Source organism: Equus quagga, chromosome 5 (assembly GCF_021613505.1).
Source record: "Equus quagga isolate Etosha38 chromosome 5, UCLA_HA_Equagga_1.0, whole genome shotgun sequence".
Lineage (NCBI taxonomy): Eukaryota > Metazoa > Chordata > Mammalia > Perissodactyla > Equidae > Equus > Equus quagga.
The window spans coordinates 37,240,896-37,263,864 of NC_060271.1; the positions used below are offsets into that span (position 1 = coordinate 37,240,896).

The window sequence follows — 22,969 nt, forward strand, 5'->3', positions numbered from 1 at the left end:
GAAGGAGGGAGCCCCAGAACGCCAGAGATGGGAAGGACCTTCAGGAGGAAGGTGCGGTCTAGGGGTTTTCAGACACTTATGGCTGTAGAACCCCCTTTTCAAGTGCTTTGTGACCCAGAAGCTTATTTAAGACAGAGAAAAATGGAGCTGCTGGGGCCAGCCCCATGGCATCAGGTTAAGTTCGTGTGCTCTGCTTCAATGGCTCGGGGTCCACAGGTTTGGATCCGGGGCATGGACCTACACACTGCTCGTCAAGCCATGCTGTGGCAGCGTCCCATATACAAAATAGGTGAGATTGGCACAGATGTTAGCTCAGCTTGACAGTCTTCCTCAAGCAAAAAGAGGAAGATTGGCAACAGATGTGAGCTCAGGGTCAATCTTCCTCACCAAAAGAAAAGCAGCAGCAGCAGCAGCAGCAGCAGCCCTCCCTCACCTCCAGTGATATCCTCCAAGTCCCCCTGAGGGGGGACAATGAGTCACCGAAGGGTTGATTTGGGGCCTTGTCCAAGGTCACGCTGACTCCATCTAGGACCCAGGCCTCCCCACATCTGTTCTGGGCTAAGACGGTCTTGGGAAGGGGCAAGGTCCAGGTGCGGGGGTCCAGCTGCCACTACTTACCTGCCATGCAGCACCCCTGGCCACTAGTCCCACCTCTGCCACTGCTCCCAGGTAAAGAGGAGCGTCCCGGCCAAGTATCTCCCGCACCAGCCCAGGTGTCGGTGTCACCTTGGCAGGTGCCAAGCTTCCTGCCATGGAAACCCAGGAAGTGCACTGGATGAGAACACATGCCCTTTGTCTGCCAGCTCAGAGGCCCGCCCCCTCCTCCTGTCCTGCAGCCCCCGGACCCAGCTTTCTCCCCAGCCACTGAGCAGGGGCTCAGCCTCCTCTGAGGGTCATGGCAGCTGAGACCCTGGGTGGCAGGGAAGGGGCACGAGAGAGGTTTAGGGGGCGAGATCCAGGGCCGTGGGGATGTTTGCTGCTGCCCAGTCTGCTGGCGAGCGTGGCACCTGCTGCTCACGGAGGAACCCTTGATCCAAAGAGCGCTGGCTGGGCGCCTCCTCTGCGCTCGGTGCGAGTCAAGGAGCCTGCAGGGATCCAGTCGGTGCGATCAGTCCTATCCTCACGAGACTTACAGGGAGATGGGGAGAGGACGCACAACGCAAATTGATGTAATGATTACCAGTGATGCAGTGTGCTCTGAAGGCGAGACCAGGGGCTGAGACAGCATCAGGGGTGCAAGGGAGGGTGGGGCAGGCCTCTGGGGGGTGACTTTGAAGCCGAGATGAGGAGGAGCCAGCCATGAGAAGAACAGGGAGGACATTCCGGGGGAGGGAGATGGTAGGGAAAACACGGGCTTGGAGGCCTGACTCCTGGCTCTCTGGAGCCTGCCGTGACCCTGGACTGGTTCCTTCCCTCTCGGGGCTGAGTTCCCTCACCTGTAACATTGGGAAGCTCGACTGGTTGCCCTCACATGGGGGCGTGAAGGCCTCTGCAGAACTGCAGGGGACAGGCCCTGAAAGGGCACACCAGGGCCTGGCCTGTATTGGTGCCCCACCAAGGCTGGGGCTGCCTGTCCTCAAGTCACCTTCGCCTGGTTTCCAGAGCTCTCTGCTCACACGGTCGGTCCGTTTGCTCTGCAGCTCCATCCAAGAACAGGGACAAGCCTGGGGAGAGTGGTGCGGAGGTGCCCTCCCCTCCTGGGTCCTGTGATTTTCCTCTGAGGCTCCCTGAGCCACAGTCCCCAGGGAGCCAGCGACCCCAAGGGAGGGAAGCATCGGTCCAGCTGCTCTTCTCCTTGACAGGCTCCACTTGGGCCAGGTCAGAGCAGAACCGGCAGCCCCAGCCTGGGGGGCCCGGATGCGCAGCTGCAGAAGTGGCACATCCGGGGTGGAGTGAGAGGCGCACTCTCACTGCTGGGAGTCAGGTCAGTTCAACACTGATTTCCTGAGCACCTGCTGTGTGTAGGGCCCTGTGCTAGGGGCTGGGCAGCCGGTGCAGCCAGCGGTGCAGAGAAGTGGGAGCTGCCCCACACTAGCAGGGGCCAGTGGGGGGCAACACAGATAGGAGTTACATCAGTATCTGAGTTCAGTTCTGCCACTTGCCAGCCTGTTACCCTGAGCAAGTCATTTCTCTCTGAGCCTCAGTTTCCTCTTGTAACCTGGGGGTAGCAGTAGCTCCCTGTGGCTTCATTCTGACGATTGATGGGATGAATGTGGATAAATATGCCTGGTGCTTAGTAGGTGTTCAGAAGTGAATTCCCTTACTCTTCCCATCATACAGAAGACAGAGGTGTTAGGATATTATAGGGAGATGGACAAAGTGCTGAAGGTAAGGAAGAGTCTTGATTCCAGTGGAGAAGCTAAGGGACGTCATGGTCCTGTCAGCTAGCATCACTTTCCCAGATTCTGGTAACAGCACCCAATTTTTCTTTGGGGAACCTCACCCCTACTCTCAGTGTCTGACTAGAATGATTTAGAAAGAGGCAGTATTTTTCCAGGCTGGCAGGATGCAAGCTTGGCACCCTTTTTGTCACCACTTGGACCAACACAGAAGACAGCAGAGCAAAGATGATAGAGAAGGAGAGAGAACTAATTTCATCACTTAAGCTGCTGGATCCAGCCATGCCTGAAGTCCTCCCTCTGGACCTCTGGAGCCAGTACATTCTCTTTTCTCTTGCTTTTCCTTCAACCAGTTAAAGCTATAGTTCTGTTGCTTAAAGCAGAGTCATGATGAGGACTGGCAAGACTAGATGGGTTCGGATCACCTCCTTTTCTTGGCAAACTCTGCAGCCCTGTCACCACTTTTGAGAAGCCCGCACTGATTCCTCCACACAGGCTTAGGAGCAGTGTCCATCCCGTGGATACATCCCGAGGCTGCTGGGTTGCACCAATATGCTTCCCCCCCCCCCCAGAATGGGAGCAGGGCTGTGTCTTATTACTCTCCGTGTCTCCAGCACCCAGCACAGGGCTTAGCATATAGGAAGGTCTCAGTAATTCCTACAAAATGTTCGAGTAGGGAGTCTTAAGTAGCTACATATGCACATCAGGCGAGAACTAGTAAAGGGTAGTGAGCGGTTAAGAGTTTGGGGTTTGGAGTCAGACCCACTTGAATTTGGATCCTAGTTCCCCCACATATTAGCTCTGAGACCTTGAGCAAGTCACTTCATCTCTCTGACCTTGAGTTTTCTGCTGAGGAGAAAACAAGGGTCAGCTCCTCACGAGGTGGTCCTGAAGGCTGGGGGAAGACAGGGCAAGAAAATGGGCAGCACGGGGTTATGCTTCCTCCCTAGGGAGCTGTCCTATCAACAGCTCTTTGCAAACGAAATGTAAACGTGCTCATCTTGGACTTGAGGATGGAGGAGGCCGGGTGCCTCTTCGTCTCCTTCCTTCCCTGAGCTCTGTTCCTGCTTCTGCCACCTGAGCCAGTGCCTCCTTCCCAGTCCCTTATGCGAGCATGTCATTGACCCTTCACATCAGAAGGGCGTTGCTGACACTGAGTTGCAGTCCCTTCTGGGAATGGGGGGCACTAGTGGCCACGGTCAGGCTCTAGGCTAAGTGCCCTGCCTCCATCATTTTGTTCAGTTCTCTCAACAAATGCGGAAATGGAGGCACAGAGAGTAACTTCCTCAAGGTCACACCCATTAGTAAGCCTGATTCAAACGCAGGTAGTGTAGCTCCAAGCCCCTTCACTGAACAGGCCAAGTTTTGGGGAAATGTTCAAAAACCAAGGGAGCTCTAACTGAGCCACAGTTATAGCCACAAGGAGTCCCCCGCTCTCAGTCCCCAAGCCTGTGTCCACTTGGGCCAGACAGGGCCCAACCTCCCAGACCTGGCTGTGACGACAACGTCTGGGTCTTAATCCCCTCCTGGTCCAGGGGCCTGAGCTGGCTCTGGCTGGACCTGCTGGTTCCCACGGCCAGGCCCTCCGCTTAGCAAATCTGCACAGGCTCCAGAGCGACGGGGGGAAGCGTGGGGTGCGCCCTGGAGGAGGCCTGAGGCTCAGCGGGCCGGGAGGACCCCTCCTTCACCCAGGCCTTGAAGGTCAGAGCCCCTTCTGTGGGCAGAGGAGGAAATCCTGGTGTCACTCACTTTGGAGGGTCTACCCCAAGCCTTTGGCTGCTTGTCAAGGCAGAACCCTTATTCCCTCACTGATCCCACCCACTCCTTGAGCCCCTATCCTCACTGGGAGCCTCCCCTCCTAGCAGCATCTGCCCAACGTCTCACCACTCTCTGGCAGTGTCTATCTCTGCACCCTCAGTCCCTGAGACCCTCTTACTAAAAGGTAACGTGGCCCGGAGCCTGCCACGGCCCCTAGCCGTCTCCCCACTTCTCTCTCCGCTCGAGGTGGGCTCACTGGGAAGTTAAGGAAACTTACACTCAGGCCGGGGCCCCGAGAGGGCTGGGGGCTGCTGGGAGTTATGAAGTGTTCCAGGAGGGAAGGGCAGCCAGGTTACACTCAGGAAGTGTTTTCCATTAAGTGTTCCTGGCCAGCTGCCCAGAGACATGTCAGAGAACGGAGCCAGATCTGCAGGGCTCCAACAGGTTGTCGTACTTTCCTTTCTCGTGCTCAATCAGTATTCACTTTCATATAAATTTATATGGAGACCCTTAAAATTGGGCTGGCCCGGCTCTTACTCCTCACTGTCTATTCTCTGCTCCGGTCAGACCATTGCGCTAAAGCAGCACATGGACATTGCAGACCAGAGCACAGGCCATTTGTGGCCCCCGCTGCTCTCCAGGAAGATTCCAGCCCCTCCCTTGGCCCTGGGTGATCCCGCCCCAGCTCACCCCCGGGACAGCATCTCCCACCACTGTGCCCCTCGCCCCTTCTGCTCCAGCCATGCTGCCCCTTCCTCAGTCCCCCTGGCCACTCAGGACCCTTAACACCTGCCTGGGCTCCAGCACCACCCCTTGGCCTGGGAACTTCCCCTTGACCTTCAGGATTTGGTTTCCACAGCTCTTTCTCAGCGAGGCCTCCCTGACCCCAGACCACGGCCCACCTCTCACAGCACCTGGACCTTCCATCCCTGCAGACCACACTACGTGAGCTAACCCTGCTCCGTGCCCGGAGGCCCCCGTCTCGTTCACCCAGTTGTTTTGGCCTGAACGACTCTAAGAACTCCCCGATGCCTCTCTTTCTCTCAAGCCCACATCTAATTGATCAGGAAATCCTATCAACGCTTCAAGATGCGTCCAGTATCCAGCCACTTCTGGCCACCTCCACCTCCACACACCTTACACCTTGTCCACGCCGCCATCGTCTCACTGGGGTATTCCAGATGCTTTCAAACTGGTGTCCTGTTTCTACCTTGTTGATTCGAAAAACAGCAAGGAGAGGAATCCTTTAGAAATGTAAGTCAGATCATGTCACCGCCTTGTGCAGACTGCCCGCTTGCTGCCCAACACAGGGAAATGACATCCCAACCCTCGCCGTGACCCTGAGTCCCTGCCGCCTCCATGACTGCATTCCTGCCTCTCCATCCTCTCTGTGATGCTGCAGCCATGCTGAATTTCCTTTTGTTCCTAAAGTATCCCCTGCTTCTTCCCACCTCAGGGCCTTTGCCCGTGCTGTCCTCTCAGCCCGGGATGTTCTCCCCTCAGCTTTTTGCTTGGCTTGCTCCTCAGTCCATTCAGAAGGATGGACTCAAAGAAGCCCCCTCTGGAAGGCAGCTTCTCAAGTGGCCTCCAGGGATCCCTGCTTTTTGCCATGCCCTTGTGTCATCCCTTCCTCTCTGGGGTGGGTTAGACCCAGAGACTTGCTTCTAACCAATAAAATGCAGCAAAAACAGTGGGATGTTGCTTTTAACATCGGGTTACAAGACTGTGACTTCTGTCCTGTCTTCTCTCTCTTGTCACTTGCCCTGAGGGAGGCCAGCTGCCATGCTGTGAGCGCCCCTCTGGAGAGGCCAAGGACTGAGGGAGGCCCCGGCCAACAGCCAGAGAGGACCTGAGGCCCTCCGTCCAACGGCCCACGGGAAACTGAATCCTGCCAACAGACACATGAGTGAGCTTGGAAGTGGACTGTCCCCTGGCCAAGCCTTAAGATGAGACCGCAGCCTCAGCCCACGCCTCCACGGTGGCCTGTGAGAGACCTCGAGCCAGGGCAGCCAGCTGGGTGGCCCCCAGATGCCAACCTGCAGAAAAGGACAGACAATAAATGTCTTTTGTTTTAAGCTGCTGAGTTTTGGGGTCATTTGTTACACAGCTGTAGATAACAAACACACCTTCCTGAGGCCCCAGCCCCCGTCACTCTGCCCCTCACCCAGTTTTATTTTTCTCTGCAGCACCAATGGCTGCTTGCACGTCTTGCTCATCCCCAGTGCCTGGCCCCAGGCAGATGTTCAGTAATTACTTGTGAATGAATGATTCGGGGAAGGCATTCAGAATGTCCAGAGGGACAGAAAAGCCACAGTGGGCAGCTCGGGAGGGAGGAGCCTGGCTCACCCCAAACCTAGCTGCCCCAGAGGTCACTGTCCCCTCTTCGCAGAGACAGGAGCCTCTGGTCTCTCCCATCTTCAGAAGGATGCTGCTCGGGGCCCAGGATTCGGGCTCTTGTGGTCTCTGTGAGAACAAGCCGGAGCTTCGTGCTCCGGTTCCAGACCACACAAGGCAGACTTCCTCTGCCCTGCAGACTTTGGGCCTATTTTTCTTTGTTTGCCATGGAGATTTGCTGAATGCCTCACTTAGAATGATCTAATTTTTATACCTATGTCAGACTTTTCACAAAAAATGTAATAGATAAGAAAAGAATCTTATTCCAGCTCTCACGTGGCCCAATTTTTGTCTGGAAAACAGTCCCTGTGCCCATAAAAAGGAAAGGACTGACAAGTCCAATCCCCTCCCAGCCCCGCCCCCACTGGGTCCCAGGCTGTGCTAGGGGCTGGGAGGCCGGGGAACCTTCCAGCAAAAACATCAGGCCTGAGTTGGAACCAGGTGCCCAGTCTGGGTCTGGCAAGGGGCTGGCCCCGTGCCCGCCTGACTGAGCCGTTTCCTCCTGGACTGGGGCAAGTTTCCTGACCAGAGGGAGCGGGACACACTCCCAGGCAGAGGGGGGGCTGGGTCCTGTATTGGGGGAGGGGCATCCACAGGCATTTCCCCCACCTCAGCTGCCGCGGGGCTGGGAGGAGGCCCCTCGTGGCGGTAGGGCGGGAGCAGGGGATCAGAGGTTGGTTGGGTTCGAGTTGTCTGTTGGGTGGCCATTCCTGGAGGAATGAGTGGACACTGCCCCGCCCAGCCTTGGGGCCAGCCTGCGCCTGTATCCCAGGTGTGCCCCGGGGTGGGGAGTGGAGCATCCGAGGCCAGCCCCTGCCTGCCCGGAAGCAGTAGCCTTTGGGTGACCATGGTGGCCTTTGCTGAGAATTGGGGACCCATCAGAGCCTGGAACCCTTCCAGAACCTTCTCCAGGCCTTGCCTGCTCCCTGGTGCCTCCCCCGCCTCTCCCAGACAACCGGACCTTCACTACCCCGTCGGAGTCCCCTGCCTGGGAGTCTCCTTGCCCCGTGGGGCCCCTCCTGGGAAAGGGTCCCGAGTTGGGGCCCTCAATCCCCATGGAACCAAACTGCCCTGTGGGCTGGGTGCCTGGGCCAGAACATGACTGTGACAGAGCCTCAGGCCACCCTGCTCAACAGGTGGCCAGAACCACATTCCAGGACCTGCTGGGAAGGGAGCTGCTATCATTTTCATGCCCCCGTCTGTGGGTTCCCTTGGCCCCAGTTCTTCAACGAGAAGAGGGTAGCAGGGAACATGCAAAGCACTTGAGCTCTGGGGGTCAGGCCACCCAGATTCACATCCTGACTTTGCCACTAACTAGCTGTGTGCCCTTGAACAAGTCACTTAACCTCTCTGAGCTTTAGTTTCTGAATCTGTAAAAAGGGATAACAGTACCTGCCTCTTGGGGCTGATGTCAAAATAAAATGAGATAATAAAAATGCTCAGCACAGTGGCTAGCCCAGTGGCACAGTGGTTGAGTTTGCATGCTCCGCTTAGGTGGCCTGGGGTTCATGGGTTTGGATCCCAGGCACAGACCTACATACTGCTCATCAAGCCATGCTGTGGTGGCATCTCACATACAAAAAATAGAGGAAGATTGACACAGATGTTAGCTCAGGGCCAATCTTCCTCACCAGAAAAAAAAAAAAAAAAGCCCAGCACAGTGCTCAGCACATGGTAGCTGTTCTTCTGACAGGCTCTTTCCCTCTCTGTGAGTGCATGATTCTTAGCACAGGTTGAGAAAATCATCTTTATTGTCCATGGAGAGGGCAAGGGAGGCCGGTAAAGGGGGGCCGGTAAAGGGGGGCCCTTCTGGGAATGCTGTTCTCCCCATCCCCCACCCCCCTGGGAAGGCAGGTCTGAGGGGCTGAGTCCATCACCCACCCTGAGAAAAAGAGGGGTTCACCCAGTGGCCTCCAGGTGCCCCCACTCTCTGAGGACCCCAGCCCTAAGCCCTGCCCTCCCTCTGGGGGGGCTCCAGTGCCCACCCTGAGCTCCGGGTGAGGGCCAGCCCTGCCGTTCGGCCTCCAGGCAGCGTGCCGGGGTCAAGGCCTACAGGTGAGCCTGGTGGGCCTGAGACAGACTCCAGGTCCTTGCTGAGGTGGGTCAGGAGGGGGCTGTCCCCGGGGGCTGGGCAGGTGCTGAGAGCTGGGGCTGGCTTGGAGCTGACCCCGAAGGCCTCTGGGATGGAAAATCCTGAGGGGAGGCAGGGAGGGAAGGATGGAGGACGCCACCCAATCGCCATCCCCTGGGGCTTCTCAGGCCTCCTTATCCAGGACCTTCCTCCCATTCACGGCTGCTGGGGCATGGGATGGAGTGGCCTGCGGATGGGGTTGGGGTGCCCCTCAACTCCCCACTCCTAGTGACCCTGGCTACAGAGGGGTCAAAGGTTAACACCAGGTCGGAGAGGGGATTCCAGCTCCTTCTGCCCCCCACCCAAGACAGGTCTCCCCAGCTCTTCTGAAACTTGGGCCCATCGAGGCTCCCAGGGCTATCTGGAGCAGGGCTTCAGTGTCTGGGGACAGCCGGGTTCAGGGTGCCCACCTGTATCTGGCAAATGTCAAGCAGGTTGCGGACGGCCACCAGGCACCAGAGCTCGCCCAGCAGGGAGACGAGGATGCCCAGGAGGTCCAGCCAGCGGCCCACAGTCAGCAGCAGCACGAAGAGGCCACCCATGCGCACCAGCACCGTCTGGACCTGGCCCTGCAGGCCGGGGCGCTGCCGCTGCTCCTCTGGGGGACGGGGCACCCGTCACACCTGCCCGCCTGTGCACCTGGGCCCCAACCTGAGGTCCAGCTCCCCACCCTCCTGCCTCAGTGCGAGTCTCCCCCTCCCCTTGCAGCCCCCGCGCCCACCCCCACCCTCTGAGCAGCTGCGGAGGTCTGTCCTGCAGTCAGGGCCCAGCACCCAGCCTCCAGCTGCCAGCGTCCTGACTCCTCTCTTCCCTGCGCTCCCACATCTGATCCATGAGGAAGCCCTGTCGACTCTTTCTGCCTCACAGATCCACACCCATCCCACCTGAGCACATCGCCACTCGCACTGCCCCCCCCACCTTCATCTCTCGCAGCAGCCTCCTGGCTTTTGTTCTTGACTCTGCAACTCAGTGTCTACTCAGCAGCTAATGACCCTCTAAACATATCAATGAGATGAAATCATTCCTCTGCTTATAAACCCTCCCAGGACTTCCCACTGCACTTGGAATAAACTCCCAACTCCTATGAGGTCCTGCCCGATCTCACCAGTGCCTGCTCTCCAACCTCATCTCACCTCTGACTTGTTCCCTCTGGCTCACTACCCTGAGCTGTTCCCCGTGTTCCTGTTCATTGAGCAAGACAAGCTCATTCCCACCTCAGGGCCTTTGCACCTGCTGCCGTCTCTGCCTGACTGCCCTTTCTCAGCCTGCTACTTCCACCCCATCCCCACCCTGCAGCCTATTGGCTCTTCCTAGAGCCCAGATCTGACCAGGTCACTCTCCCCTGCTTAAAACCCTGCCATGGCTTCCCATCAGACTGCCCAGGCTGGCTGACGAGGGCTCTCCATCAGGCTCCTATGAACCTGGCCAGCCTCATCTTCTCCCAGGGCCCTGGGGGGGACAACCACACTCAACTTTTTCCAGTTGTTTGATGCTGCCATGCTCTCTCTCACCTCTGGGCTTCAGCATATGAGGTTCCCTCTGCCAGGATTTCCTTTCCCCCCTCACCACTCTCAGGGAGCTCCTGCTTATCCTTCAAGGTCCCATTCAAGTATTATCTCCTCAGGATTCCCATTGCACGCTGCACCCTTCTCTGAGCTGCCCCACTGTATGGCCTGTGCCACCAGACTCGGTGCTCCAGGATGGCAGGGGGATTGTCTGACTGTTGTCAGCCTCCCCAGGGCGGAGCACGATGCTGGGCCCGGGTCAGACAGTGGGATGTGAATGCGGAGTGAATGAACTGCTGCCTGGGCCCCTGCCCGTGGCCCTTACCCTGCATGTAGATGACCAGCAGGGTGTAGCAGATGGTGAGTGGTGTCCAGAAGCGCACGGCCTCCGAGGTGGTCAGGAAGTCCCTGTTGATGAGGGCCACGGCCGCCAGATTGCCCACAACAAAGGCCATGGCCAGGGCTCGGCCCAGCAGCCGGGGGAGGCCGTGAGCACCGGCCAGCAGTCCCAGGCAGACCCCACAGTAGTGCTGGCTGCTGTGCAGCTCGTAGAGGCGGCAGGTGTGGCTGTGGAGGCGCCGGGCGCCCGTGCAGAGCAGGGCGGCCAGCCCGAGGCCCAGCAGCAGGTTCAGAGTGCGGTGAGGGGCGCCCTCCTGCAGGAAGCTCAGGCCGCAGGTCAGGCCGCAGCCCAGCGAGTACTGACACAGCAGGTACAGCTGCAGCCTCTCAGGGACCTGGGAGCCCTGGGAGGGGAGGTGGCAGAAGAGGGGTCTCGATGGGGGCTCTGACCTCCCCTCACCATGGGGGACCAAGAGGGCTGTCAAGGTACAGATGCTCCACTCAGTAGGAGGCTGGAGCCTGAAGGAACCTTGAGGATTGTCCCCAAAGAGGGAATACTGCCTTCCGGTCAAGCCCTAAGGGTCATTTCTTTCAACTTCATTTCAATCATGCTTATTACTTGGGACCCATCTGCCTGCTGAAGGGTGGTGGCTCAGAGCTTGGCAGACCTGGGGTCAGAGCCTGACTCTACTCCTTGCTTGTCGTTGACTACAGACCAGCCACTTACCCACTCCGAGCCTTAGTTTCCCCACCTGTGAGATGGGGATTGCAGCAAACCTCTGCCCCTGTGGTTGTGAGGATGAGTGGGACAATGCCCTTTGGGTACCCAGCCCGGTGCCCGCCCGTGGGAGGTTCTCGACTCCAGGAGCTGCACTACTGTCTTCTTAGACTGGGGCTGCGTCCACTCTGGGGGAGCTCTGCTTTGGCAGTCACGCCCCAAGGCGGCAATGTGCACTCTCTAGTCTCAATCTTACAGGGGGGCGGGCGGTGAGGAGACGGGGGATGCTCCGAGTGGGCCCAGCACCCGGCCCTCACCACCCTCCACCTCCCTGCGGTCTCACCTTGTCCAGGGAGAGCAGCGTGGAGACAGCCCGGAGGGAGAACTCAAGCACCACCAGGGCAGCCACCCGGGTGCCCACGATGGTCAGGACCAGGGCCAGCCCTGCCAGGTGCAGGGTCTCCAGCGAGGCCCACTGGGCCCGCAGCCGCTCCTTTTCGGGCTGCCGCTCCGGGTTGCTGTGGGGGCAGAGTGGGTGTGGGCAGAGGGGCAGACTCTCCAGCCCCTGCCCTGGAGGGGGTCTGGGTGCCCCAGACACACTCGCTGTGGGAAGGGGTGGTCTCTTACTCCCAGCCTCACCCCAGAGGTCAGAGTCCCAGTGCGGGGCCAGGGGCCTGGCAAGGGGCCGGGGGTGGGCCGGGGAGGGGGCACTCACTTGGCGCAGCCCACGAAGAAGTAGACCTTCAGGAGGCTGTTGAGGACTGAGACTCCGCAGGCCCCGATGAGGCCTGGGGGCGGGAGGGAGGGCAGGGGTGCTTGGTAGGCTTAGAGGACCGAGCAGCCAAGGCAGCAGGAGGCCCACATGGGTGGGGGCCACCCTGCACTGCCCATAGCGGCCAGGAGGCGGGGCGGAGCGGGAGTCGGTGTCTGCGCTCACCTTGCAGGAGGGAGTCGAGGAGGCTGGAGCCCCACTCCAGGGAGGGGAGGCCGGGGAGCCAGGAGGAGAGGGACGGCAGGGAGAACATGGCCGCCGGCATCCAGTCCCAGCCTCCGGCCAGGTCTGTGGGCCAGGTCTGTACCGGCGGGACCAACGTCACCGTCACCGGGGCAAAGGTGTCAGTGGAGGCAAGGGGAGGGGCCGGGAGGGGTCAAAAGCCCAGGGGAGGGAGGCGTGGAGAGGGGAGGAGAGCCCAGGGCCTTAAACCTTCCGGCTGCAGGGTTAAGGGGCACTGGGAGCCAGCCATTGCCGGTTGCCCAGGTGTTTCTTGTTTGGGCAGCATGGGATGAAGGGGCATCTCTGAGGCTGGTCTCTAGTCTCTGGCCCTGCTCAAGTCTGGAGTCTACTTTTCTTTTTCTTTCTTTTTTTTGTTGTTGAGGAAGATTGGCCCTGAGCTAACATCTATTCCCAATCTTCCTCTTTTTGCTGGACAAAGATTGTCGCTGAGCTAACATCTTTGCCAATCTTCCTCTATTTTATGTGGGATGCTGCCACAGTGTGGCTTGATGAGTGGTGCTAGGTCTGTGCCCAGGATCCGAACCCGTGAATCCCTGACCACGAAAGCAGAGTGCATGAACTTAACAACTAGGCCATCAGGCGAGCCCCAATGGAGCTCACTTTTCTCACCCTCCCCTAGGGCTTGCCACGTGGTGCCTTCCTGAAGCCCCAGGCCTGTCATCTGTGTCCCCCAGCCTTAGGTCCTGGCTCTGCCCTCTCATCCTGAAGGGTAGGTTCTGCATTCCCAGCCCAAGATCTGGAAGGGGGTCTCTCCCCCACGGCCTGAGGTCAGGCTCTGCTCTCAGCCTGAGGTCTGGAAGGGGGTCTCACCCCCACGGCCTGAGGTCAGGCTCTGCTCTCAGCCTGAGGTCTGGAAGGGGGTCTATCCCCCACGGCCTGAGGTCAGGCTCTGCATCCTCAGCCCGAGGTCTGGATGGGGGTCTCTCCCCCACAGCCTGAGGTTGGGATCCAGCTCTGGGTCCTCAGCTGTGGGCAGCCTGCCCTGACCACTCTCCCTGTGTCCACTAGGTGGCAGGCTTCACCTGGGCAGGTCGGGGTGGGGCTCGCCTGCCCCAATTCTTGTGGATCCTCCTTTCCGAGGAGAGAGCCGAGGGTGGGGCTCAGGAGTGGGGAGCCTGAGGCTGCAGCAGGGGAGAGTTGTTGAAGTAAACAAAATAGAAAACTTTATTTGCTTGGAGTGTGGTAGGGCTGCCCTGGGAGACGCTCTTCGCAGACGCAGGGTGTGCAGAGAAGGTGGTTCAGGCAGCTTGACCCGGCCAGGCCTGCCCCTCCAGGGACTGGGTGTCCACCTCTGTAGCACAACAGTCCATGCGGGCCTTCGGAACACACCCATGGGGGAGCATGGCTGCAGCTCGGGGAAAGGGCCCAGGATGAGGACACCTGGCTCTGCCACTCCCCTTGGGCAAGTCATTTCCCTGCTCTGGGCCTCACCTCCTCATCTGGACAAGGGGCATGGCAGGAGCTCTATTCCAGAAGTGTCATGAGGATCTGTGCAAAAGCCCACAGTGCTGGGCACCTACGAGGCCTTCAGTAAAAACCCTTAGCTGACGCTATGGGCTGAATGTGTCTCCCCCAGTTCACAGATTGCAGTCCTGACCCCAGTACCTGAGAGGGTGACTGGAGAAAGAACCTTTAAAGAGGTGAGTAAGGTAACAGGAGGCCATTAGGGTGGCCCTGATCCAACATGACTGGTGGCCTTATGAGAAGAGGAGATGAGGACACAGCCACGCACAGAAGGAAGACCATGTGAAGACACGGGGAGGAGACAGCCATCCACAGGCCAAGGAGAGAGGTCCAGAGGATACCAGCCCTGCACACACCCCGATCTCGGACCTGCAGCCTCCAGAACTGTGAGACAGTACCTTTCTGTCATTTAAGCCACCCAGGCTGAAGTACTCCGTGATGGTGGCCCCAGCAGACTAACACAGATGATGACAGCACGGCCTCACGGTGCAGCCCAGGGCATCCCCATGTGTACAGGGATCCCCCAGGGGCATGCCAGCCCTCATGGGCCTGGTCCTTGCCAAGGGCACAGGTCTGGGGTGGGCAGAGCTGAGTTCCAGTCCAGGCTCTGCCACTTCAGAGCTGTGTGGCTTTGGTCAAAGCACTTCACCTCTCTGAGCCTGAGGTTCCTCATCAGTAGAAGGATTTTACTGTCTCAGACTGTTGATCGAGGACTAAGCGAGTGGATGCACGTAAGTGACCCAGCTTGTGGAGATGCTCATGCCCCGGAGCAGTTATTATAACAATGAGTAAGGGCTCTGGGATAAGGTAACCCAGTACAGAGAGGGATGAGAACTTTCTGGAGAACAGAGTGGGTGGTAATTTGGGGCAGATGCTCTGGCTCTGGGTGGGCCACAGGGCTGGGTTGACTGCAGCAGTCCATATTCTCCCCAGACCTGTGGCAGGGCTCTGGGACAGCCATTCCCAGCTGGAGTGGGCCATCGCTTCCTGCCAAGTGCTGGGCTGTGTCAGGATGTGGGGGCGAGGGACCCCATCTAGGTGCCCTGGTGCTGGCACCACCTGGCCAGTTTCCGGAGCTCATCCCAGAAGAGCATGCTGAGGATGGTGTGGGGGCCCAGGCGCAGGTAGGCGGGGCCAAGACCCTTGTAGAGCGCCAAGGGGCCCTCCTGCTGCCAGATCTTCACCATGCAGTCGGTGAGGCCCCCATACAGCTGGCCCTGGGGACAGACACAGGGCAGACGTCACTACAGGGGCCATGGAGCCCTGGCTGGCACAAATGGGTATGTCTGTGTGGATAGGGCTTCTGCTGGCACATCAGAAAAGGCACTCCCCCCAAGCTGGGCAAATTACAAAAAGGTGGCCCTTTAGGCTGCGAAGTTTTAAAAGGGGTCTCTTGGGTTAGGTTCTCGCGATCCGCTTCGGCGGCCCAGGGTTTCACTGGTTTGGATCCTGAGTGCAGACATGGCACCGCTCATCAGGCCATGCTGAGGTGGCACCCCACATGCCACAACTAGAAGGACCCACAACTAAAATATACAACTATGAACTAGGGGGATTGGGGGAGAAAAAGCAGAAAAAAAAAAAAAGAAGATTGGCAACAGTTGTTAGCTCAGGTGCCAATCTTAAAAAATAAAATAAAAAAATAAAAAATAGGGGCCGGCCCAGTGGCGCAGCGGTTAAGTTTGCACGTTCCACTTCGGCGGCCCAGGGTTCGCCAGTTCAGATCCCAGGTTCACACAAGGCACTGCCTGTCAAGCCATGCTGTGGTAGGCGTCCCACATATAAAGTAGAGGAAGATGGGCACAGATGTTAGCTCAGGGCCAGTCTTCCTAAGGAAAAAGAGGAGGATTGGCAGCAGATGTTAGTTCAGGGCTAATCTTCCTCAAAAAATAAAAAAATAAAATAAATAAAATAAAAAATAAAAGGGGTCTCTTCCTCCAGGCAGCCACAGTCCCATGCCAAGGAGCTCACCTTGGCTAGCGGCACACAGGTGGACTGCATCCCAACTCACCCAGTGGTGGGCACCTTTGTGTTGAGCACAAGCTGCCCCAGCCTCTCTGATGGCCTATGTGTGTCTGTGAGGCCATGGGGTCGGTCCTGGATTCCAGTTCAGGCTCCTCCATTTACCAGCTGCGTGAGCTCAGGCAAGTCACTTGATCTCTCTGAGCCTCAGTTTCCTCATCAGGAAAATGAAGGTGGTTGTGAAGATGGACTAAAATCCGGATGTGAAAGTACTTAGCACGTGCCTGGGACATGGGTGCTGGGCACACAAGCTGTATTAACATGTTTACATGTATGTCACATGTCTGTGTGTCTCTGGCTGTGTGTATGTGTGTTGGGGGGTGCTCTCCAGCTCCTCACATGCTCCCCACTCCGTCCCCAGCTCACCCTGCCAGCTCTGTCCACGGGCTGATTGTACAGCCGCGTGCTGACCACGTCGAAGGGGGTCATGACTGCAACCACGGCGATGCTGCTGATCATGCCTCCGGCCAGGGCCACCAGCCAGCTGTCCTCCGGGAGCCACTGTGGGGATGGTACAGGCTGCCAACCCCTGCAGCTGCCCTCAACCTACCCTCCCAGCACCTGGGGGCTGGAAAAGCTGGGGGGGAGGGGAATGGCCCCTCGAGCCATTCCCCACCCCACCACCCCGAGCTCCGTCACAGCTTCAGGGTTCACTGCTGCCCCTCATTCCTGCTGGGCCCAAGCCAGGCCCGTCCAGCTTTCTTATGGGGCCACATCTGTCACCAGCCCCTGGGCTTCCTCGTGTGGAGGTATAGCTGGAGATGTCGGGGAGTGATGTGGGCCAGACAGAGAGGGAGAAAGGAGGCAGGTGGCCTTCCTCACTCCTGTGTGTCTGTGGGTGGGTGCAAGTGTCCCCAGCCCCTCACCTGTTGCTCTTGCACCCATGCCTTGGCTGAGGCAAAAGTGGCCAGTTGGGCAGCCGAACCAACTGTGACTCGGGGCACGGCTCCACCCACGCCCCGCCACAGCCCTGCCAGGCCCTGCTGCCTCCAGATGGTCTCCAAGGCGCCCAGGACACTCTGCAGGGAGAGGGCATAGGGTCACTGGGCAGCCCCTGACCAGCCCAGGAGCCCATCCAGCCCACCCAGCCCAGGGAGCGCTGGGTAGTGACAGTCCCCACCTGGTGATGGTGCTGGTGCCCCACGGCCATTGCGGCCACTGTCTGGGCCTGCAGCTGCGTTTTGACCTGTGAGAGCAGAGATGACAGAGGGCCTGGGGACTCAGCCTTGAGAGAACCTAGATGAGCTGTGTGTCTCCCTCCCTGAGGGCGTCCCTCCCTGTGCCCCGACCCCCACACCTCCGGGACCCCACACATGCAGCTTAGCAGGTGTGTGGAATAGGGCTGGGGGTGAGGGTCCGGAGCTGGCCAGGGTCTGCATCTCCGTGGGACCTGGGGCAAGATACTTAACCTTTTCTAGGCCTGTCTGCTCACCTTGGAAAGCTCTTCTGAGGGCTGAGATGATGACTGTGCAGCTTCCAGCCTAGGATAGGGGGTTCCCTCACCTAGGATGTGTGGGGACTCTCACTCAATAGAAGCTTTTACTCTTAGCTTGCAAAGGCCACACAGGAAGACAAGCGACCGTGCTGGGTTTGAGCCAACACACCTCCTGCCACCCTCTGCCCCCTCCCCTGGCTCAGGACCAGTGGGGTGGGGACCCCAGAGGAACGAGGATCAGGGCAAGGCTCTGGTGCCCTGGGCCAAGGGCCAGATTCCAGGCCTGGGCCCGGATGTTCCAGGGAACAGCCCCACCCAGTCTGCCCTACCCCTCCCAGTCCACCAGTCCACCATGGCCAGGCTGGGAAGCCGCGGTGCCGCGGCGGAGGCTGGAGGGAGTTGGATCACAGGGTGGTGGAGGAGGGAGGCGAGGCACTCACCAGGTAAGCAGGGCTCCCCACGAAGGCTCCTAGTGCCCCAGCTACAGCACCTGCGACCACGGTGCCACCTGGCTGCTGGGTGAGGCCAGCCTGGCACGCCAGGCTGTAGAAGTAGAAGCGGACGCCATTCATGAGGCCCTGGTAGAGAAGGCCAGCAGCCAGTCCCTTCTGCAGGCCGCAGAGCCCATCTGCACGGGCCACAGCAACTACGGAGGCCACAAAGCCCCGATAAGGCCGTGGGTAGGTGCCCCGGGCCTGCAGCTCCCCTTGCAGCTGCAGCCGTGTCTTCACCACCTCCAGGGGGTTGGTGAAGACACAGGCCAGGCAACAGGCAGAAGCGCCCAGCACTAGGTCCACAGCTGGGGCCACCGTCTCCATGGCTTCTGTGCCAGGGGCCAGCTATGCCCCAGTCAGGGGCATGGGCACGAGCTTTGGGGTGGTGGTATTTAGGCTGTCTGCACCCCCGCAGGGCCACAGGGCCGACGATCGAGGGGGCCTGGGGCCATGTCTGGAGGACAGAATTCCGGATTGGACAGGCTGGTAGCTGCCAGGCTGGCCCTTGTCTATCTCAGGAGTCCACCTGCTCTGCTCAGCCTCTGGGGCAGTCAGAGCCTGGGACACGCCCCTGCCCCAGCTCTGACCAATCCCAGCTGCTTTTGTTTTTCACACCTCCCGGCAAGGGCGGGCCTGGACCCTGGGATCTGGGGGAAAGGTCACCGGGGACTGGAGGGAGATTGGGGGTGGGGAGGTGACAATCAGCCAAGACACCTCTTCCTGTCCGTCTTGTCCTCCTGTCCTCCCTCTGGCTCTGAAGCAAAGACAGCCCCTGTCCCGCCTCTGGCTCAGCTAGTCCTGCTGCAGCTCAGAGCCCTGGGCAAGGGGCGACTGCCCCCCTCCCACCCCTCACTGTCTGACTTCCCCTTTCCTGGCCTCAGTCTTCCAATCTGGCTCCCAGTCTGTGGTCCCACTGCCAGTGAGAGTAGAGGTAGAGAAGGGCTCCAGAGCCCTGTGGAACTGATCTTGAAGCCAAGGTTCTGCTATTATGTGTGACCCCGGACAAGTCTCTTCCTCTCTCTGAGCTTCAGTCTCTCCATTTGTAAAACAGAGACATCCATATCTACATCAGAGGTCCTTTGAAGCATTAGGGATGTGTGAAGAGCGTGCCCAGCACAGAGCTTCACCCAATAAAAGGTGGCCTGCCTCCCCCGTGCCTGGGGGCCCGTGGGTGGGTAGGAGATGGAGAAGGAAGGGTCATTGTGCCTGAAGGAGTGACCTGGGGCTTTGGTTGCTCACCCGGTAAGGACTTGTCCCCCCGTCCTGCCTCTCTGGGGCTGCGGCTCTCTGAAGGAGAGGTCCTGGCATGGAAATGGCCCTTTGTGCCTGGTGAGAAGAGACCTCCCACCCCTGGGCACTGCTATTGGGCACCAGGCTGCTCAGCTGGGGGGCCAGCACCACCCTGCCCACCTTGGCCTCTGCCCTAAGACAGCTCTCTCTTGCCAGGGCCACCCTATGTCACCAAGTCCCAATCAAAACCAGAGGCAGAGCTGCCTTGCCTGGGACCCCACTCTGTCACCTCCACACCCATCTCTTCCAGTGTCCAATCTTTCTTCCCAAGTGTGAGGCCCTGGGGGTTGCAGTGCTGAGTGGCTTGAGGGCCTCAGAGCTCCCCCTGGCCTGGCAGGCTTGGCACCCTCTGGCTAGCCCCTGGGTGCAGCTCAAGAAGAGGCCTTGGGGACAGCTTGGATTCTCTGGGTTTATCTCAAGTGGCCAGCACTCGCCCCCAGAGCTGGGGAGGCTAGGGAGGCTGGGGAGGAAGGAATGCCCTGCCCTGCCAGTGCAGACATGCCCAAGGACTGGAGCTGATGACTGCCCCTCCCCTGGCCACTGCAGGAAACAGGAGGGAGGCAAAGGTCAGGCCAAGAAACGCCCAGAGCCTGAGCTCCTCCAGAGGGTGTGTGCCATGGGGGCAGTGGGGATCCCTCCAGTGTCACATGGAGCAGCTGATGGAGAATATTTGTGGGATGAAGAAGAAAGGGGCCTGAGAGGAGGGGCTGGAGATCCCCACCTCCACCCTAGGCAAAGGCCAGTGACAAGTCTTGGCAATATAACATGTCTATTTTATTTTAAAAAACAAAACCCAGACCACCTGACCCCTTCCCCCAGAGGGCTCCTGACAAAGCTCTCGGAAAAGGCCCGGCTCAGCCAAGCAGGGGACAGCCAGGAGGCGCCAACATGGACACCAGGCTGGTGCTCTGCTCCTCTCCAAGCTCGCCTCCCTCCCCTTTGCTCCCTGCAGAAGGAGATGGCCTGATTCCTGGGTCCTATGGGTACTGCCGGGTTTGGGGAGAGGCAAGAGCAGGGGGCCGTGGACATGCAGGGCCTCCTGGTAGCCAGCGAGGGCCAGCCCGGCCCCTAGTCCATGGCCCTGGGCCCTGGAAGGCAGCAGCAGTGTGCCTGGGGATGGCGTTAGGAGAAAACATGCACTGGGATCTTAGTGTTCCAGCTCCTTGCACAGCCAGGCGGATGTTCAAAAATGAACAATGTTGGCCAGGCACTCAGGGGCCCCAGGGCAGCCCGAGCCTCAGCCTGGGCCCTGACCCAGGAGAGGAAGAAGTTCCTGCCCTCCCAGTCCTTCCACTTCCCTCAGAGTCAATGTTATTCCATCACCATCCCGGAGTGATGGTGTGGACTGAGGCGGTGGCCCCAGGAAGGAGGCCGTTTGTCTGCAGAGCCCACAGGGCCTGGACCCTCTGCCCCCAGCACTCTCCAGTGCCTATCTGCGGGCAGGATACCCAGGGGGGTTGAACACCTGTTCTGGACCCCTGGGAGGGGGCCGACTCTGCCTCAAGCCCCACTTGGTGGTTCTGCCACCCAGGATGGGAGTGGGCTGCAGAACACTCGGATGGAAGCTTGGCCCCCACCAGCACGCTGACACAGCCATGACAGTATGTGCTGCTCGGTGTGCCCCCTGTCCTGCCCCACTGGGATGCCAGGCAGCTCTGCCTCAGCACCAGGGATCGCGGGAGGCTCTGCCGCGGCAGAGGCTGTCACTCCGCTGCCAGGCGCTGTGGATGAGGCTCAGGGCGTCCTCAAACTTCTTCTTGTTGGAGGCTTCCGGGATGGCCTTGTGGGGGAGGTCCACCTGTGGTGGGGTGTGGAGGGCATCAGTGAGGGCCATGGAGCCCCTCGGCCCCAGATGCAGCCTCACCCTGGAACTCCGTCCAAGTTGCGAAACTCTCCTGCTCTTCAAGGAGGGGCTCGAGCTGACGGTGGTGACGCCTCCGGAGCTTCCTCCCTCTGGGAAGGCCTAGTTCTCAGGTGGCCCCAAGCGGAGGGCCCTGCGATCTAACTGGCTCTGCACCTCAGAGTCTGCCGTCTGGAACTACTCTCCTGCCTCAGGCAAGTCCAGAGCTCCTGCAGGCTGACCCCCATTCGTGCAGGCGTGGGATGAGTGCCCTCTCACCCTGGTGCTGAGCTCCGAGGGCCACGAGAGGTGTCCTGCCAATCCTGTGCCCCCACCATCTGAGCACAGCTGCAGCCCCCACCGCAAGCACTTAATTTGTGCTTTTTTGTTGGAACCAAGAAGGTCAGAAATGGCGTTCCTGGGCTCTACTTTAGGTTTTAGCCTCAGACTCACTGGGAGTCAGGGTCTTGTCCCTTTGGTCCTAAATATTCGTGTCTGTCCCAAAGCTACTGGTACAGTGCTGATCCCAAGTCCCCCACTCCTGCCTCCATTTGTGCCATGTAGGGCTAGGTCCTGGGAGCAGCTGGGGGCTCCTTTCCCCAGGGAATGGCTGTGCTCTGCAGGGCCCTGGGCAGCTAAGTACCTGGTAGATGGTTTTCCACCCAGAGTTCAGTGCAGAAAGGAATCGGTCCAGTTCAGATGTGCAGCTCAAGTAGATGACCCAGGGTGGGAGGGGCTGCTGGCTGTCCTGGGAGAACTCCTAGAGAGCCAGGAGCCCAGGTGAGCAGACACAGTGTGCCTTCTGCAGGGCCTCCTCCATCACCCCCAACCCGCTCACCAAGACGCAGTACTCCTTGCCCAGTTCGGTGGAGACAGCGCTGATGTCGGCCAGCTTGGCTAGGCCCAGGGAGCGGAAGAAGCTGGTCTGGCAATCCTCATGGCATGTGAAGAGGCGGTCGTTGGTGATCACCAGGCAGCAGGGGATGCAGGGGCTGGGAGTTACCCCCTGGGGGATGACCTGAAGGGCATCGGCAGAGGGGCTGGGGAGAGGCCAGCTGGGGCCTTCCAGGGCAGGTCTGCACCAGAGCTCCCCACTCCAAGGGCCCAGCCAGCCCTTCTGCCCCATCCTCCAGTGGTCAGGCAGGCTCTGCCCACCTCAGGAGTAAGGGTGGGGATAGGAGTGACAGTGGGAGTGTCTAGGCCACAGGTGGCCCTGAGCTCCAGGGTCTGCTCCTGGGCTGTCCCCTGGAGGTCTGCTGTCTTGGTCCTGTCTTGGTCCTCACAGGTTGCTCCATGACTGCTGTGGGTATGGGGAAGGGCCCCTGGGGATCCCAGATGGGGTCGGAGGCCAGGGGCATGGTGGAGGCAGGAGGGGCTCACCCCTTTGGACACGGCCTGGCAGAGGTGCTGCATCCAATCGGCCATCTCAGCCTCGCTGTCAGCGCTCAGCTCCAGGCAGGGCCGGTCGGCAAGGATGACCTGGAAGGCGTGGGGCCGATCCGTGGTGTTGGATCTCCGACAGCCACCGCACTGCTCTCCCCTGGGCCAGAGGAGGAGGGGTGAAATGGGAGCGAAGAAGCAGGGGTGGCATGGGGTGGGATCCCCTGGGGTTGGCTCAAGGCCTGTAGACAGAGGGTGTGCCCTGTAGTCCTGAGGGCTGGAGGACACCAGAAGGTGGTCCAGACGCCTTTCAGGAGAAGCTTAAAGCTGCTGGGCAGCCCCACCCCTTTCTGTGTAACATCTTTTATCTCCAGAATCACCAAGATCCTTCTAGACATCCAAACATGGCCAGGTGAAGGGTGAGAATCAGCTCTTAGCTCCAGCCCTCTCAGATTCTGCACATTCATTCATGTTCCTTCTTATGGGCCTGAAGTTTTCTCCAAGAACGTGTGTGTTCATCTTCTCCATCAGGTCAGGAGCTTCCCAGGGAAGGGACTGCCTCCCCCATCAGCCTCGGGGATTGCCTTCCCTATCAAACTGAACCCTTTCCAGGCAAGAGCTCCTCTTGCTTCCCTGAGAGGGAGCCTCTCCTCCTCCCCTCCCGTGGGTTCCGGCAGCCCTCAGTGCTCAGCACACTTCAGGGCACCAGTCAAGGCTGCGGGGGGCAGGCTGAACTGACAAGAGGGAGAGCCAGCTCAAGCCAGGGAGAACAGGAGCCATGGGCCCCAGCCTCAGCCAGAGCCCTGACCTTCAGGCGGTGACGTCAGACCCGACACCTGTCCAGC

At 59.3% G+C, this 22,969-nt stretch overlaps 3 protein-coding genes across 4 annotated transcripts in view; all 3 read right to left on the minus strand.

The window, feature by feature from the left end:
• Positions 1-8,224: 8,224 nt before the first annotated feature.
• TMEM82 (transmembrane protein 82) lies at positions 8,225-12,563 on the minus strand. Its single transcript, XM_046662697.1, has 6 exons — positions 12,122-12,563; positions 11,900-11,972; positions 11,528-11,702; positions 10,453-10,870; positions 9,033-9,220; positions 8,225-8,684 (listed from the first exon to the last, which is right to left on the minus strand). The coding sequence occupies exons 1-6, from the start codon at positions 12,219-12,221 to the stop codon at positions 8,595-8,597; spliced, it is 1,044 nt and encodes a 347-aa protein (XP_046518653.1). The 5' UTR covers positions 12,222-12,563; the 3' UTR covers positions 8,225-8,594.
• A 782-nt stretch (positions 12,564-13,345) lies between these two features.
• Positions 13,346-19,532, minus strand: SLC25A34 (solute carrier family 25 member 34). 2 transcript variants are annotated; one of them, XM_046660537.1, is made up of 5 exons: positions 17,561-19,532; positions 16,806-16,871; positions 16,552-16,704; positions 16,052-16,186; positions 13,346-14,880 (listed from the first exon to the last, which is right to left on the minus strand). In XM_046660537.1, the coding sequence occupies exons 1-5, from the start codon at positions 17,936-17,938 to the stop codon at positions 14,698-14,700; spliced, it is 915 nt and encodes a 304-aa protein (XP_046516493.1). In that variant the 5' UTR covers positions 17,939-19,532; the 3' UTR covers positions 13,346-14,697. The 2 variants fall into 2 exon arrangements, with proteins under 2 accessions (XP_046516493.1, XP_046516494.1); XM_046660538.1 differs by lacking the exon at positions 13,346-14,880 and adding an exon at positions 15,525-15,875.
• Positions 19,533-19,656: 124 nt separating this feature from the next.
• The window catches only part of PLEKHM2 (pleckstrin homology and RUN domain containing M2), a 37,326-nt gene continuing 34,013 nt past the window's right edge, over positions 19,657-22,969 (minus strand). Inside the window, exons 17-20 of the mRNA XM_046660535.1 lie at positions 22,125-22,284; positions 21,583-21,762; positions 21,388-21,504; positions 19,657-20,702 (exon numbers count right to left, since the gene is read on the minus strand). Of these exons, the coding sequence (XP_046516491.1) occupies positions 20,565-20,702; positions 21,388-21,504; positions 21,583-21,762; positions 22,125-22,284 (595 nt within the window). The 3' untranslated portion in view covers positions 19,657-20,564. The remainder of the gene's footprint in view (positions 20,703-21,387; positions 21,505-21,582; positions 21,763-22,124; positions 22,285-22,969) is intronic.